General features: G+C 45.7%; 1 protein-coding gene across 1 annotated transcript in view; it reads right to left on the bottom strand.

The window, feature by feature from the left end:
* The window catches only part of LOC120034666 (protocadherin Fat 1-like), a 96,293-nt gene that overhangs the window by 55,242 nt on the left and 23,818 nt on the right, over positions 1 to 17,233 (bottom strand). The window contains exon 3 of the mRNA XM_038981262.1: positions 7,785 to 7,846. Coding sequence (XP_038837190.1) covers positions 7,785 to 7,846 — 62 coding nt within the window. The remainder of the gene's footprint in view (positions 1 to 7,784; positions 7,847 to 17,233) is intronic.

The raw sequence follows: 17,233 nt of genomic DNA, 5'->3' as shown, positions 1-17,233 counted from the left end.
TTTTATCTATGCTTATGTTTTTATATTTTTTAATTTATTTTTTAACACCTTTATTTAACTAGGCAAGTCAGTTAAGAACAAATTCTTATTTTCAATGACGGCCTACGCCGGCCAAACCCGGATGACGCTGGGCCAATTGTGCGTCGCCCTATGGGACTCCCAATCACGGCCGGTTGTGATACAGCCTGGATATGAACCAGGGTGTCTGTAGTGATGCCTCTAGCACTGATTTCTTCCTCACAGCGAAATAAGAATTAGGTATCAAAACACCAGCCTGGTCCCAGATCAGTTTGTGCGTTCTTGCCAATTCCCATGGTCATTGACACATAGCACAAACTGATCTGGGACCAGGGTTAAAAAAAAAACATGTTAACCCATTTGGAGAAGTTTGATTAAATATAGTTCAAAAAATAATAATGAAACCCTACAGCCCATAGTTTGCTGGAGAGACTTAAGTTTGTTTTAACATTAGTTTTAACACTTGGTAGTTTGAACACTCAGCTGTTTTAACACTTTGTTAATTAGGCCTGGCTTAATGGCTGAATGGTGTCTTTCAAATGAAATGCACAGCCAGCTGAATTTACGCAGCCAGCAATAAGCTTAGATGACCCAAACAAACACAACCCTTAAATCTCATGAGTAACTGGGAAACTAAACTGGGGTTCGTCTATCTCACAGCTGGGAGAGATGTGAGCAATTCTGAGCTTAAAGCGTCAGAAATAAAAATAAAGAGCTGAACAATAGTCATTTAAAACCATCTGCTCAGCGCTTTAGCAAAAACACTTTGGGGTTGTGGTCACACGCCATTTGGCACTAGCAGCGACAATTAGCGGCATAATGTGTTTTTGTTTTCCTGCGCCTAGTCGGTCCAAGGCCGCCTGAGCTATTTGCCCGAACAAAATTAATTAAATGGGACGACGAGGACCATTCGAGTTCGAGGCGGCGTGCGCCTCTCGGGAGCAGTGTTGCCGGTGCGTTGGCCCGTATTCTCATATTCTGTAATGAACATTGCCATTACGGGCAGATGAGTTCATTTGGCCCCGTTTTCGGATGATATTTATGCATCCCAAATGGCACCCTACATCTACATAGTGCACTACTTTTGACCAGAGCCCTAGGTGTCCTGTTCAAAAGCAGCGCACTATATAGGGAGTAGAGTGTCATTGGTACACACGCTTTGTCCACAGTTCCCTGTTCCCTTTGTGAAATCAAAGCAGTGGATTGAAAAAAGCTGAATATGAGGACCCGGGCTAATGTGAACAGCTGAACTCGGCTGTGTGTGTGTGCATCCCAAATTATATCCGATTCCCGATATAGTGCAATTCTTTCGACCAGAGCTCACAGGCCTCTGGTCAAAAGTAGTGCATTAAATAGGGAATAGGGTGCCATTTGGGATGCAGCCTGAATGGTAATTATTGCCGAGCGACCGAAGAGGCAAGATAAGAGCATCAATTACAAAAACTAACTGAACTCTGTAATACTTTACGGGGAACAAGTGGGTTAACTGCCTTTCTCAGGGGCAGAACAGCAGATTTTTACCTTGTCCGACAGAGTGAGTGAGTGAGTGAGTGAGTGAGTGAGTGAGTGAGTGAGTGAGTGAGTGAGTGAGTGAGTGAGTGAGTGAGTGAGTGAGTGAGTGAGTGAGTGAGTGAGTGAGTGGGTGGGTGGGTGGGTGGGTGGGTGGGTGAGTGAGTGTGTGTGTGTGTGTGTGTACATGAGTGCTTGTGTGTGCGCTTCCGAGCCGTGCTAGACAGTTGCTCATCAGCACATCCTACTCTTTCAAAACAAAGCCTTTACCAGAGGCCAGTCACAACAACGTGAAGACCGTGTCACAGTGGTTCTCAGGCTTTTTGTAATGAAATGTTTACACTTGGCACGTCTGCAACAAACCCCTGGTCAAATGGCAGCCAACTGTCAAGTCTGATGTAGTGAAACATTAGTGCCTAGACACTTCAGAGGGCATTAATAAAGAAAGTGGCTGAGACTATAGAAACTTGGGAAGTTGATGTAGAGATATGCCTATGAGCAGAACATTAAACTTGCCTCTCTTTCAGGTCTGGGCGAGCATGTCCTAACATGTCTCCCTTGTTGTTTCCTCTCTCTCCCTCCCTCCCTCTCTCTCCCTCACTCTCAATTCAATTCATTTCAAGGGCTTTATTGGCATGGGAAACATATGTTAACATTGCCAAAGCAAGTGAAGTAGATAATAATCAAAAGCGAAATAAACAGTAAAGATTACACTCACAGAAGTTCCAAAAGAATAAAGACATTTCAAATGTCATATTATGTCTATATACAGTGTTGTAACATGGTGCAAATAGTTAAAGTACAAAAGGGAAAATAAATAAACATAAAAATGATTTCTTCACTGGTTGCCTTTTTCTTGTGGCAACAGGTCACAAATCTTGCTGCTGCTGTGATGGCACACTGTGGTATTTCACCCAGTAGATATGGGAGTTTATCAAAATTGGGTTTGTTTTCGAATTCTTGTGGATCTGCGTAATCTGAGGGAAGTATGTCTCTCTAATATGGTCATATGGCTGGGTGACTGGGTGGATGGGGAAAGGGATGGAGTTGGGTTGGGGGTTGGTAGGTGGTGTGTGTGTGTGTGTGTGTGTGTGTGTGTGTGTGTGTACGTGCTTGCTTGCTTGCATCTGTGCATGTGTGCACATGCCAGCGTGTATGTGTGTGAGCGCCACTGGCAGTGGGGGAGGTCTCTGAGTGAGCAAATGCTAGGCTAATCTTGGTGAGCCTGGCATTTGCAAAACTGACCTAAAATCAACTTATAGGACAAAGGTGGTGGAGGGAAGGTGGGAAGACCTCAAACCCTGGCCTGAAACCCCTTTCTCCACAACCACCTGAATATATATATATATATATATATATACACTGCTCAAAAAAATAAAGGGAACACTTAAACAACACAATGTAACTCCAAGTCAATCACACAATCAAACTGTCCACTTAGGAAGCAACACTGATTGACAATACATTTCACATGCTGTTGTGCAAATGGAATAGACAACAGGTGGAAATTATAGGCAATTAGCAAGACACCCCCAATAAAGGAGTGGTTCTGCAGGTGGTGACTACAGACCACTTCTCAGTTCCTATGCTTCCTGGCTGATGTTTTGGTCACTTTTGAATGCTGGCGGTGCTTTCACTCTAGTGGTAGCATGAGACGGAGTCTACAACCCACACAAGTGGCTCAGGTAGTGCAGCTCATCCAGGATGGCACATCAATGCGAGCTGTGGCAAGAAGGTTTGCTGTGTCTGTCAACGTAGTGTCCAGAGCATGGAGGCGCTACCAGGAAACAGGCCAGTACATCAGGAGACGTGGAGGAGGCCGTAGGAGGGCAACAACCCAGCAGCAGGACCGCTACCTCCGCCTTTGTGCAAGAAGGAGCAGGAGGAGCACTGCCAGAGCCCTGCAAAATGACCTCCAGCAGGCCACAAATGTGCATGTGTCTGCTCAAATGGTCAGAAACAGACTCCATGAGGGTGGTATGAGGGCCCGACGTCCACAGGTGGGGGTTGTGCTTACAGCCCAACACCGTGCAGGACGTTTGGCATTTGCCAGAGAACACCAAGATTGGCAAATTCGCCACTGGCGCCCTGTGCTCTTCACAGATGAAAGCAGGTTCACACTGAGCACATGTGACAGTCTGGAGACGCCGTGGAGAACGTTCTGCTGCCTGCAACATCCTCCAGCATGACCGGTTTGGCGGTGGGTCAGTCATGGTGTGGGGTGGCATTTCTTTGGGGGGCCGCACAGCCCTCCATGGGCTCGCCAGAGGTAGCCTGACTGCCATTAGGTACCGAGATGAGATCCTCAGACCCCTTGTGAGACCATATGCTGGTGCGGTTGGCCCTGGGTTCCTCCTAATGCAAGACAATGCTAGACCTCATGTGGCTGGAGTGTGTCAGCAGTTCCTGCAAGAGGAAGGCATTGATGCTATGGACTGGCCCGCCCGTTCCCCAGACCTGAATTCAATTGAGCACATCTGGGACATAATGTCTCGCTCCATCCACCAACGCCACGTTGCACCACAGACTGTCCAGGAGTTGGCGGATGCTTTAGTCCAGGTCTGGGAGGAGATCCCTCAGGAGACCATCCGCCACCTCATCAGGAGCATGCCCAGGCGTTGTAGGGAGGTCATACAGGCACGTGGAGGCCACACACACTACTGAGCCTCATTTTGACTTGTTTTAAGGACATTACATCAAAGTTGGATCAGCCTGTAGTGTGGTTTTCCACTTTAATTTTGAGTGTGACTCCAAATCCAGACCTCCATGGGTTGATAAATTTGATTTCCATTGATAATTTTTGTGTGATTTTGTTGTCAGCACATTCAACTATGTAAAGAAAAAAGTATTTAATAAGAATAGTTCATTCATTCAGATCTAGGATGTGTTATTTTAGTGTTCCCTTTATTTTTTTGAGCAGTGTATATACACACACATATATATATACACACACACACACACACACACACCACCAGTCAAAAGTTTGGACACACCTACTCATTCAAGGGTTTTTCTTTATTTTTACTATTTTCTACATTTTAGAATAATAGTGAAGACATCAAAACTATGAAATAACACAGATGGAAACATGTAGTTACCAAAAGTGTTAAACAAATCAAAATATATTTTATATTTGAGATTCTTCAAAGTAGCCACCCTTTACCTTGATGACAGCTTTGCACACTCTTGGCATTCTCTCAACCAGCTTCATGAGGAAGTCACCTGGAATGCATTTCAAATAACAGGTGTGCCTTGTTATAAGTTAATTTATGGAATGTCTTTCCTTCTTAAAGGGTTTGAGCCAATCAGCTGTGTTGTAACAAGGAAGGGGTGGTTTACAGACGATAGCCCTATTTGGTAAAATACCAAGTCCATATTATGGCAAGAACAGCTCAAATAAGCAAAGAGAAATGACAGTCCATCATTACTTTAAGACACAAAGGTCAGTCAATCCGGAAAGTGTCAAGAACTTCGAAAGAGTCTTCAAGTGCAGTCGGAAAACCCATCAAGCGCTATGATAAAACTGGTTCTCATGAGGACCGCCAAAGGAAAGGAAGACCCAGAGATACCTCTGCTGCAGAGGATAAGTTCATTAGAGTTACCAGCCTCAGAAATTGCAGCCCAAATAAATGCTTCACCGACTTCAAGTAAACAGACAGATCTCAACATCAACTGTTCAGAGGAGACTGGGTGAATCAGGCCTTCATGGTCGAATTGCTGCAAAGAAACCACTACTAAAGGACACCAATAAGAAGAAAAGACTTGCTTATGGCCAAGAAACATGAGCAATGGACATTAGACCAGTGCAAATGTGTCCTTTGGTCTGATGAGTCCAAATTTAAGATTTTTGGTTCCAACCGCTGTGTCTTTGTGAGACGCAGAGTAGGTGAACGTATGATCTCTGCATGTGTAGTTCCAACCGTGAAGCACGGAGGAGGAGTTGTTATGGTATGATCTCTGCATGTGTAGTTCCAACCGTGAAGCACGGAGGAGGAGTTGTTATGGTGTAGGGGTGGTTTCCTGGTGACACTGTCAGTGATTTATTTAGAAGTCAAGGCACACTTAACCAGCATGGTTACCACAGCATTCTGCAGTGATACACCATCCCATCTGATTTGCGCTTAGTGTGAACTATCATTTGTTTTTCAACAGCACAATGACCCAATACACCTCCAGGCTGTGTACGGGCTACTTGACCAAGAAGGAGAGTGATGGAGTGCTGCGCATCAGATGACCTGACCTCAACCCAATTGAGATATTTTTATTTTATATAACCTTTATTTAACTAGGCAAGTCAGTTAAGAACAAATTCTTATTTACAATGACAACCTACCCCAGCCAAACTTGGACAACTTGTGCGTTGCCCTATGGGACTCTCAATCATGACCGAATGTGATGCAGCCTGGATTCTAACAAGGTAGTGCAGTGACGCCTCTTGCACTGAGATGCAGTGTCTCAGACCACTGCGCCACTCGGGAGCCCAAGGTTTGAGATGAGTTGGAACGCGGAGTGAAGGAAAAGCAGCCAGCAAGTGCTCAGCATATGTGGGAACTCCTTTAGGACTGTTGAGAAAGCATTCCAGGTGAAGCTGGTTGAGAGAATGCCAAGAGTGTGCAAAGCTTTCATCAAAGCAAAGAGTGGCTACTTTGAAGAATCTAAAATATATTTAGCTTTGTTTAACACTTTTTAAGTTACTACATGATTCCATATGTGTTATTTCATAGTTTTGATGTCTTCACTATTATTCTACAATGAAGAAAATAGTTAAAATAAAGAAAAACCCTTGAATGAATAGATGTGTCCAAACTTTTGACTGGTTCGGTATATATATATATATATATATATATATATAAGAGAAAAGAAGTGTACAAATGTCGCTGTGCATTTTAATTTGGCCCCAACATGAAAGAACTGGAGGAGCGCTTTGAGCTTGTTAACATTTAATGTGGTTATTTAACGTCTGCTGGAGCATTTCTTCAAACGGGACAAATGAGCAGCGTACTAATAATAAACGGGCTCTGGCTATGTATTCGTAAAAACAGGAGTCTGTTGGAAAAACACACTGGCTATCAGCTCTCTTTATCTCTAATGCTACTGTCACACACCAACCAATGCCCCTGAGATTAACCCTCAAGGGTGGCTTTTGACTCTGACTGTCCTGGGAATCTGCTCGGTCGTTCGCACAGAGGGCTCCTAACCTGGTCACTTTAACAAATTAAAAGGGCTTTTGTGTCGAAAGCTTCAATTTAGTTTTCCTCTCTCTTGAGGCCTCTGCAACTCGGCACTCAAATCTAAGAGTAGGCCATTTCATTTATCATAGATGTGGTTGGAGAGAATGAGAGAGAGGGGAGGGAAAAAGAGAGAGCGAGAGAAGGAGAGAGGAGGAGGAGAAGCGGGAGGCAGTAAAATGTCTTCCTCAGGAGAACAGATCTCTCCCCTCCTCTCCCCCACTATCTTTACTCTCCAGTCCCAGAATAAAATGAGTGCGTCCCACTGTAAATTGAGTATGAAAACACAGGGAGTGGCTGGCATGCAGGCACACATCGGCATTAATTGGCATCCAATGAACCTCGAATTGCATTAACTCCTATAACGATAATTAAGCAGCGCCCAATCTGGTTAATCGATCTTGGCACAAAATTAAATGTGCTGGCGTTAAACGTTTGGTTAGGTTGGGCAGAGGGAACGGAATGAAGAGGGGGGTGGGGGGTGGAAGGAGGGTGGGGTTAGAGAAGATAGAGAGGGAGAGACAGAAATAGAGCGAGATAGAGAGAGAAAAAGTGAGTATCCACAAGTTTAAACATCAACCCGGCGTTGAAGGTTCGCTTCCTGCCCCGGCTTGCCTCCCTCGATCCCGTGATGGTACACTGGAGAAGAACAAAGGCACAGTCACCCTGATTCCCCCCTGGAAATCTCAAACGGCGGAATCACGATCCAAAACCCAAACCCCCTTCCGCCGGTTAGTGTGGAACTATGCGCTGCGTCTCTGTGCCCCAGTTTGTTTTGGTTGGCAATACTTGGCGCTCGGCCAAAGTACGTTGGTTGAAGACAGCCAAGCCTAACGGCCGTTTCGGCTGGAGAGGTCGTCCTTGAGGGCCTTTCTGATGATTAGCAATGCTGCTAATGCTTCTCCAAACAAACACGAGGGCTCACACAGACGGACAGACAAGGAAGTAGACCGTTTTTTTTCATTCCCCCTCTTCTTTCTCCCTCCCCCCTTTCTGTTAGTGGTAGACCAGACAGAACAAGGTGCTTACCTCAAGAATGTGCTCGTCCTGCTGTTCTCGATCCAGCTTCCTCGAGGTAGTTGTAACAAGACCTGTTGAGAGAAAAAGAGAGGTTTGCTAGTATTATGGCCCCGATCAATGTATCAATGTTGCATCAATGTTATATTGCCTTACTACAGGACAATGTGATATCCATTTTCTTGACTTCATGCAATCATGAAAATGAAATCACAAAACCATAGAGAAAAAGGCAGCTAATATTGAGAAAAGGGCATATTTGTAATGGCAGACAAACTTCATTACAAGACACATGATGTGCTTCCTAAAGCCAAACTAACACTAAAGCATGAAAGGGCCAGGGTAAATAGGGGTAAAGGGTAAACATTTATAATGTTTGTGAAAATCAAGCCCTCCATTCTTTGTTTCCTTGGTTATGTCATCCAACCCTTCTTCTAAATGACCTGCGAGAGGAGGAAGGGGCTGAGATACTGACCCTCAGAAAAGTCTCTAACCCCCCGGTCACCTCCGCGACCCAGACAGGTCCACTGTCAGGCCACCCCGTCCGCCACAAGTGAAATATCGCGGAGGTCCGCTAACGGGCTCTGAAACAGCAGCGGCCTCTAAACTCTAACTGAGGTTTATAACGCAAGCTGAACAAATACAGAGGCGGGCAGTCAGAGGCAGACACAGTCAACTGCAGCCCCAAGCCCGAGCCCCAGAGTCTCAACTCATCTGTGTAGGGGTTTCGAATGAGATCCCATTTCGGATTTCGAGAACCCCCGATTTCCACTGTGACTACAATTATTTTCACACAGGGGGGGGATGGTGTTTCACTTTTTCTGAGGGCTACAGCAGTAGTAGGGACTTAAAGCGTTGCGTATCCCGGCTTAGCTAAGAATAAAAAATCTATGCAAAACTCATGCCTCGAGATCTGATCCGATTTGAATCAGATTCAACCAAAGGACAGGGAGAAGAGAGAATTTAAAAAATAAGTATGGCTACATTATATGAGCAGTCTCTTCTCCTCAAATAATAAGCAGTGTATTCTCACTCCCGGCGTAATTGTAACCTTGCAGTAGACATGAGTGCAGAGTAGACGTGCCAGAGCAGACCGCACCAGAGCCGGCTGGTCGACCTGATTATCATAGCAAAAAAAGGATTTCCGAAACCCGAGCCCATCAATGGCACATATGGTGCAAACCAGAATAGCAAGCCCACAACTTACAGCACCTCTCAAAATAGCCCTGCACGGCAAATGAAGGACTCAACTGAGCCAGAGCTCCCCCGGGCGTCATACTATACCCTAAAAATTAACAATGTTAATTTGGAATTTAAAATAAATCAAAACAAAGCGATATCAGCATTAGAGAAAGACAATGTTTCCCTTGTGTGCTAAGCTAGTTTTTGTTTGTTTGTAATACGTTGGAAAAGCTTGTCCAGGAAATTGGGAGCGATTAAGAAAGGAAGGACTCTTGACAACATGTCACTGTCAGGACAAATGCAAGAACTAAGTCAATGTGCTACACTGTACTGTTGTAATAATGCTGGGTAGTTTGGCGATGGGTAGTGTTATGGGTTGATACTAGCAGCTAACTGTGACGTAGCTTTTAAAAGGTCACGGCGAACAAGGCTCTTTGTAAACGAAGGTAAGGAATATCGGTGGGGCTGTCCTGAAAAGCGGCCAATTTGCAAGGCATCTCAATGGACATAAACAAAGTGATCGTATTACCCCCATTTCCCAACGAATGAAAGAGAGAGTGGCTCACACACACACACGTATATACACACACACAAATACACACAATAATATTACCCACATTTCCCAAAGACTGGCAAAGAGAGGGGGTTGCGCTCTCACACACACATTCCCCTTTGTCAAGCTGCCAAGTGTGCCAGGCTGAAAATCCTCCACAGCTTTAATTGAAGGGACGGGGGTTGACTCCTCTGTACCTCCATCCTGGCGAGAAGCTAAATTTAACTGAGGTAGAACTCTTAGGAAAGGTTGCTCTAAATTGATCCGGATGGCTGGAGCTATCTTTCTTTTCTTTTTTTAAGTATCTTAGCTGTCTCCAAGCTCTCGGGAGCGGTCCTTTGATGTGGGGTTATAAGCATCAACAACTATGAAGTGGTACTCTTAGCTTAGCGTACGTTCCTATCTTTACCTGAGCCACGGCTCCAGGCTTCCAGCCTCTGAAGATCAATTCTGCCTATGGATTGGAAATACACTGCTGCCAATAAGTACTATACACAGTGTACTAAACATTAAGCCTCAAATCGTCGGGGCGTGGACTCTAAGTTGTCGAAAGCATTCCACTGGGAATGCCCGGCCCATGTTGACTCCAATGCTTCCCACAGTTGTGTCAAGTTGTCTGGATGTCCTTTGGGTAGTAGACCATTCTTGATAGTTACAGGAAAATGTTGAGCGTGAAAAACCCCAGCAGCGTTGCAGTTCTTGACACAAACTGGTGTGCCTGGCACCTACTACCATACCCTGTTCAAAGGCACTTAAATATTTTGTCTTGCCCAATCCATGTCTCAATTGTCTCAAGGCTTAAAAATAATTTGTTAACCTGTCTCCTCCCCTTCATCTACAATGATTGAAGTGGACAGGTGATATCAATAAGGGATCGTAACTTTCACCTGGATTCACCTGGTCAATCTATGTCATGGAAAGTTTTTTTACAGTCGGTGTATAGCTATAGAGACTGGTCCTAGATACAGAGTACAGACAGAAGTCAACATGACTAAGTTGTGTTAAGATTGGAGGAGCTGTACAGCTGTTGGCAGGCTACATATAGGCCTGCCATCAGGGAGAAGCTTGCAGTTCCAAACCCAAAAACCAGCTCTCAAAACACACACACACACGCAATCACACACACACGCAATCACACACACACTAGACAGCAGAGAGAAGGTTGCCGTTCGCGCTCCAAACACACACAAGCCTCCTCAGGAGTGGGCTGAGCCAGGGCCGACAGTAATTACAGCCAGGCTGTTTTGAGAAGAGGGGAAAAACAACAGTTGCAGAGGAGAGGCACTCCTCAGCATGTCCTTCAGCACAACCGCGTCTCCAAAATGGAGGCCGGGGGAGCTGTCCGGGACGATGCCGGGCTGGGACGACACAACCCAGGTATTACTGCAGTGATTAGCAGTCTAGCAGGGTGACACATATTTAGCTGTCGACTGCAGACGTGTGGGAATGTTGTTGGTGTCTGCAGTGGGTGGTTTAAACCCTCCCCGGTTATGAACGAGCTATATGAGCGCCTTGAGGTATTTACCGTAGTTGTTGACAAACTAGCAAAAATCTCCCCGAGATATCATTATTTGATCTAGGTCGGGATTGCTGTTTTTCTGTTGTTGTGTCGAGGGTAAAAAAAAAATATATACAATGGCCCAGGGCGACTCGTTTTTCTCATAAGGAGAAAACATTTAACCTCTCCTAGCTTCGTGTGCCGAAGACAACAATTTCAACATCTTCGTGTTTCATTGTAGAATCTACCAACTAGCTCCAACCTAGTCTCCGGGGAGATTTGTTTCCTGCACTTGTTGCTCCGTCACACAGCCAACACAGCCCAAGAAAACCGGCATTATCCCAAAGCGTGTGTCGCACGGCAAAGTATCCCAAAAGAAGTAGCCCAAAGCATGGCCGACTTGTGTGAGGGGTTCTAAGATAAGGCAGGATAAACACTTAGAGTAGAGAAGGGGTTGTTTGGGTGTTCCTTTAAAGGTCAGCTGCCACAGAGCCGTTGACTGGGGACCATTGATGGGCCTCCGCAGATGTATCATTTAGCTAAGGGAATGCCGCACTTCACACAGCTTACAAAAGGCCCCTGCCTTCCCCATAAGAGCCCACTTCACGCGTACTAACAGGGATTCAGACAGGGACACAGATTCACACAAGATAGAAACCACTACACACTCGGACAGGGACGTACTGACAGGCACACACACAGACACAGTGTAAGTGGACTCAGACAATACCCTCCCGTGACCCTCCCACACCTGCTGCTAAGAGGGGGTCTTTGTGAAAATGGCTAGCATTTAGCGAAGGAGAGAGAGAGGGACAGCTAAATCCCTTCAAAACTAAAATGCCTGCCCCGCTCCCCTATGCGCGCGCACACACACCACACACACACACACACACACACACACACACACACACACACACACACACACACACACACACACACACACACACACACACACACACACACACACACACACACACACACACCCCCCAAGGTGGGATAGGGATGCTTCAGAGGACCATGCTCCCTACCTCATTGCCCTCCTACCAGGTAGCTAATAGGACTCACCTAATGGATATTCATAAGAGGGGATATAAACAATTCCCGCGTCCCTCATGGAAACCTATTCCCTACACAGTGCACTTCTTTTGACAGTGGGCCCTGGTCAAAAATAATGCCGTAAGTAGGGAATAGGTTTCCATTAGGGATGCAAAAAGAGGGACCCCTACTATGAGCTCACTGTCTCTCTGTAGACGGTTCTCGAGTAGGACGGATACAGGAGATCTGGGGAAATATATCATCTCCAAAACTAATATTCATATGATGGAAGCCGAGGAAATTTGGAAGCTTGGGAATTTTCCCCGCCAGGATGTGCAGGACTGCCGATAAGCGGAAGCACAAGGAAGCGCAGTTGCTTACGACCATAAACATAAATAAATATCGACACTGAAGGAACGCAATTTCGGGGACCAATTTTCATAAGGTCAATGTCATCTGTGGTCGTGGTACATTGAAAGCGTATCCGAGCCACCTGGGTGTTACTGATTCTGATTCCCATGGTTAAATGTGACTGGGGTCGTATTCACAGGGCACCAAACGGAAGACAACTGGCTAAAACAGTGAGGGACTTCTCCAAGGAGAGGCACAAATGTTCATCTCCCGTTGCAAAACGTTGTGCTAACGGTGTGCCTATAGGAATGCAGCCCTTGTCTGTTTTTTATGGGGGGGTTCTGTCCAGATGCCTGTTTGAGCGTGTGATTGATGTATGGTTTGGTGACGAGGATGAGTAATTGGATACTGTGGAGCTGATTACCAGCTGGGGTCTACATACTGGCTATACTGTTTATATTATGCCTTCAATTTAGAGAGAGAGAGAGAGAGAGAGAGAGACAGAGACAGACAGACAGAGAATGAGAGAAACAGGGAGAGGGAGGTAAGAAGAGAAAGGTAGAGCAAAATAGACAGTGAAAGACCGGAAACACCTTGTGTGTGAGTGAGAAAACACCGATCCCCAGGCAGATGACAGACATGTTTTTTTTTTTTTACATCGGCTCCTGTGTACATTCCCGTTCTCAGTCACGCGCTGAAGACAGACAGTCTGGTCGGTGTGCAAGGATGTAGATTCAGCTGTTCCCAGAGAGGTCAGGGAGGTGCTTAGGAGCTTAGGAGGGGGCGAGCCGGGAGGAACAGGTGTGCTAAGAGCTCATACTTAATGAACCTTGAAGCCTTGTAGTGCTATAGGCCTCCCTCACACTCTAAGAAAGAGAGACAGATGGACACACACGAGGCAGATACACACACACACACACACACACACACACACACACACACACAAAACACCCTACAAAGGTGCAGGTAGCTAGAACCTGTCGATTAGTTTTCCCTGAGAAAAGTATACTCCATCCCTTTCCTTTCTTGCTCCTTTAACAACATTTGGTGTCTCGTGCCAATTGTTCGGCCCCCGAATAGCAGGAAACGGCAGGAAGTTGTTGGTGGTAGTATCCATTTCCTATCTGGCTTCCCCTCGCTATCGGCCTGGGCGCTTTGAAAAACGCGGTGCACATTGTCAGATGTTTTTTCTCTTCCCTTTTCTAATAGAGAAGGCGTCGCTGAAAGCTGATACGAGTATATCACGGAGTGGATGATTTGAAGTCCGGACCCCACCGGCAATTTTTTTCCCCCCTGTTCTAAAGGCTTTTCATACGACTACCGGCATGAGAAATGCATATAAAAGCTGTCAGAGGAAACCATGCTTGCCAACGCAATACTGAGATATTCCTTTTCAATTTACTACAATGACTGGCTCTCTGATCCGGACTCGCTAGGAGGAGGCGTTGAGCCCTCATTTTCAATGGTGGCCCAAAAGAAATACAAACATTCACCTGGGTTTATCTTTCCCGTTAATTTCAATACGTGGGTCAACTGCTGCCGCCAAATGCGGGGGAAACAATGTGGTATACACAACTCTGTCCCACACAGGACATGCCATTGTCAGGACTAAAAGAGGAGGCAGAACTAAGTGAATGGGCTATGCTGTACTGTTGTCAAGTGAAGAACATTGAGTGCCTCATTGTGAAAGGGGAGGTTTTGTGTGTTTGCGCTCCCAGGCTAACTTTCATACAACAGACTATACAATAGTCTCTTGGGCAAGGCCAGTGTTTGATCCTAGGGAACCTTGAACCTATCGTCATAAAAGAGAGTCCTAGAGGGATCGTAGTTAAAACACTGAAATACTGAACCAGAGACTATTGGTGCTCTTGCAATTACAGATCACAATGATCATCACCATTATCATAATAATCAGCATATGATGACACATTGGTGTATCACCTTTGGACTATATAGAATTGCCAGCTAGTTAGTCTAATTCTATCACAGACTCTCTGCGATATTCTTGTGATCTTTGGCTGACCTCTCCCTCTCCCTCCCTGTTTCCTGAGTGCAAGTGTATTTCCGACGAGAAGTCACGGCTGTTTGAGCACAACCTCTAGTTCGGACATTGTTTAAAGCCCAGTCCAAACCGTCGCAGCAGGCTGCCTTCGTCATTTAAATCCCTCATTCGCCAGGTATCATTAACAGTAACCGTCTTCCTACTCTCCATCTATGCAGGTAGGCAGCTCACGTCCACCTCTTCCTGACGACCGCCCGAGAAATACGCCCCGACCTCGCTTTTAAACGAGAGGCCAAAGCTTTGTAGCGATTTAAAGAGTGGAGAGTGCACGTGAGAGTGGAGGCTTGTACAGAGCAGGAGGTGGGTAACTCGGTAACTCTACTCCTATAAGAGCTCGCTGGGGGTCAAGCCGAGCGAGGGTGGGAAAACAGAAATGTGTTTTCCGACCGGAGCTGTGTTTGAAAAGGACGCTGAACCCACAGAGAGAGAGAGGGGGAGGGACGAATGAGAGAGGAGGAAGGGAGGGAATCCTGTGGTATGTGTATCATGATAAACCTGATCCGCTTCAGCACAGCGAGCGGGTGGGTTAGCACTAGATCAGGTGAAGGAGAAAGGGGAAGAGTCGTTCACACCGGCTCTGGATACACACCACTGAGTTATGTGAGGAGGCACATACAACGCTACAAACGCAGACTGCACACATACATTGATGGCCAAGGAGTCAATCTCACAAAGCAGACAGTATTCAAGTGACCCAATTCTCCTTGGCGTCTTCGAAAGACTGGGGAAAAGAAAACATTCAAACTTCCAAACAGCGGGGAGGAACTCTTTTTATTCCAGACCAAGCGAAACCCCAAAACCCATGAATTCCCATTGTCAGCTTTCGCCGAATGGGATTGCCATGGTGTCTTGCGAGAGAGGGAGAGAGCTGGCCTTGCACTTAAATGAAACCCCCAGAGTTACAGGGAACTAAACAGCCGGACTTGTTTACTCTGCAGAAATAAAGTAAGCCTTTCATCCAGGGATTTAGCCAGCCGATACGGGGGCTGCACAGGGAAAAGGGCAAGGTGACACAAAAGCAGCCAGGAGATGAAGCCTTCATCTGCGTTTGAAGCCCTCGGACTGTCAGGCAATAAGCTACAGGAGGAAAATGCTAGCTTCAATGATAGCTAGCTAGCTAGCTAAGCTACACGTGTCTGCAAGGCTCACCAAAATAGGGAAAAGGGTGACCCAAAAGTGGCATGAGCAGAAGCCTTCATCTCTCTGCATTTGAAGCTGTCAGACATTAAAGCAGAAAGCTGAAGGGAAGAAATGTTAGCTTCAAAGCTAATAAGCTAGCTAGCTACACGTGTGTATGCAACGTTTGCCAAAACCCACACATACAACACACACAATGTTTTTCCTTTATTTTTTCCCCACCCCTTTCTAGAGCTTTGTAGATATGCCAAAACAGGGCCTTGCTCCCGTTGCTGTTTTTGAACATATAATTACAGAGCGTGCTGTCCTGTAATATGTGGGGAGAATGTCATATTGAGTTGATAATGTCGACCGGGTATGAGGCCAATGTTCATCCGTCGTAATGGTAGTGATATGGAACATAAAAAGTTAATGTGTCTCTCTCTCTCCATATTAAATGCACATAGAAGTGATTTAGTTAAGTTTATCTTTGAACAAATGTGTCCCATTCACTTCTGAATATTACATTTAATGTATTCAGCAACAGTTGAGATGCACTCAAATCTCTCTCTACCTTCCCTCCCGCACTCTCACTCACTCTCTCTCTCTCCCTCCCTTTCCTCCAGAGAAATTGCACAAACACATATACGGGGGCAGTGATTTAGTTGAAGTTTCTCTTTGTACAAGCCGCCTCTTTGTCGAAACCTGATGCTAGGAGCCCTGGTGTTCCACTGATAAAAAATGTAAAACACTTTGATATGCATGAATGGGTTTCATCCCTCGCTCACCACCGTCCTTCGTGTAAACCATTTGAGAAGACCTACAAAGCAACCGGAGAAGCGGTGCGTGTTTGGAGCATAAACAGGTAGACTCAGTAGCCCCGTAAAGCTTTGAGTTTCATAAATACCCCGTAATCTGGAAGGGGCGAAATATTCGCTGGTAATATGTAGGTTAAGAAGGAGCATTTGGTTCAAAGGGCAAGTTGAAATCTGCTCTGTGGTAGCTAAATAGGGTAGTTTTTGGAACATCCAAGAACAATGCGTCGAAAGACCGTGACGCATATCGGATACGTTAGGAGGCAAACACCCAACTACAATACACTACAGTGGAAGCGACTATGGGGCCGATCTAGAGCAGCTAACCGGGAAAATAGACAGACGGACACGTCAATTCACTTTCTCAGACACACCTTTGGCTTTTCAACAGTTGAGCGGTGACGTGCTTTCCATCTCAGAGGTCAAATGAAAATCACTGGATGTCAGCCCAAATCAATGGCCGGGGTCAAATATGGATCTGCCCATTGATCAGAGGGCACCAATGGAGCTCTTAAGGGAACACAGTAAAATAGAATCAGACAATCCTGTTAAAACGGAGGGTGAAATGAAACCTCTTCGGCTGATCAGATCCTATGTGATTAATCACCGGTGTGTATTCATGTCTCGGCTGGTCTGCTCTATATACTAACTACAGATAGGAGAAACTCAAATCGAGGCCAACTCCTAAAATCCGGCTATTATCTCGACAGCATGAGTCTGGTGAACTCATCTCTACTAGTCTATACTGTAAATCACTTCAAGAATGCCTATGTCACGCCCTGACCTTAGAGATCCTTATTTATTCTCTATGTTTGGTTAGGTCAGCGTGTGACTCAGGTGGGAGAATCT

Source organism: Salvelinus namaycush, chromosome 42, assembly GCF_016432855.1.
Source record: "Salvelinus namaycush isolate Seneca chromosome 42, SaNama_1.0, whole genome shotgun sequence".
In the NCBI taxonomy this organism is placed as follows: domain Eukaryota; kingdom Metazoa; phylum Chordata; class Actinopteri; order Salmoniformes; family Salmonidae; genus Salvelinus; species Salvelinus namaycush.
This window is presented reverse-complemented; position numbering and strand designations above follow the sequence as displayed.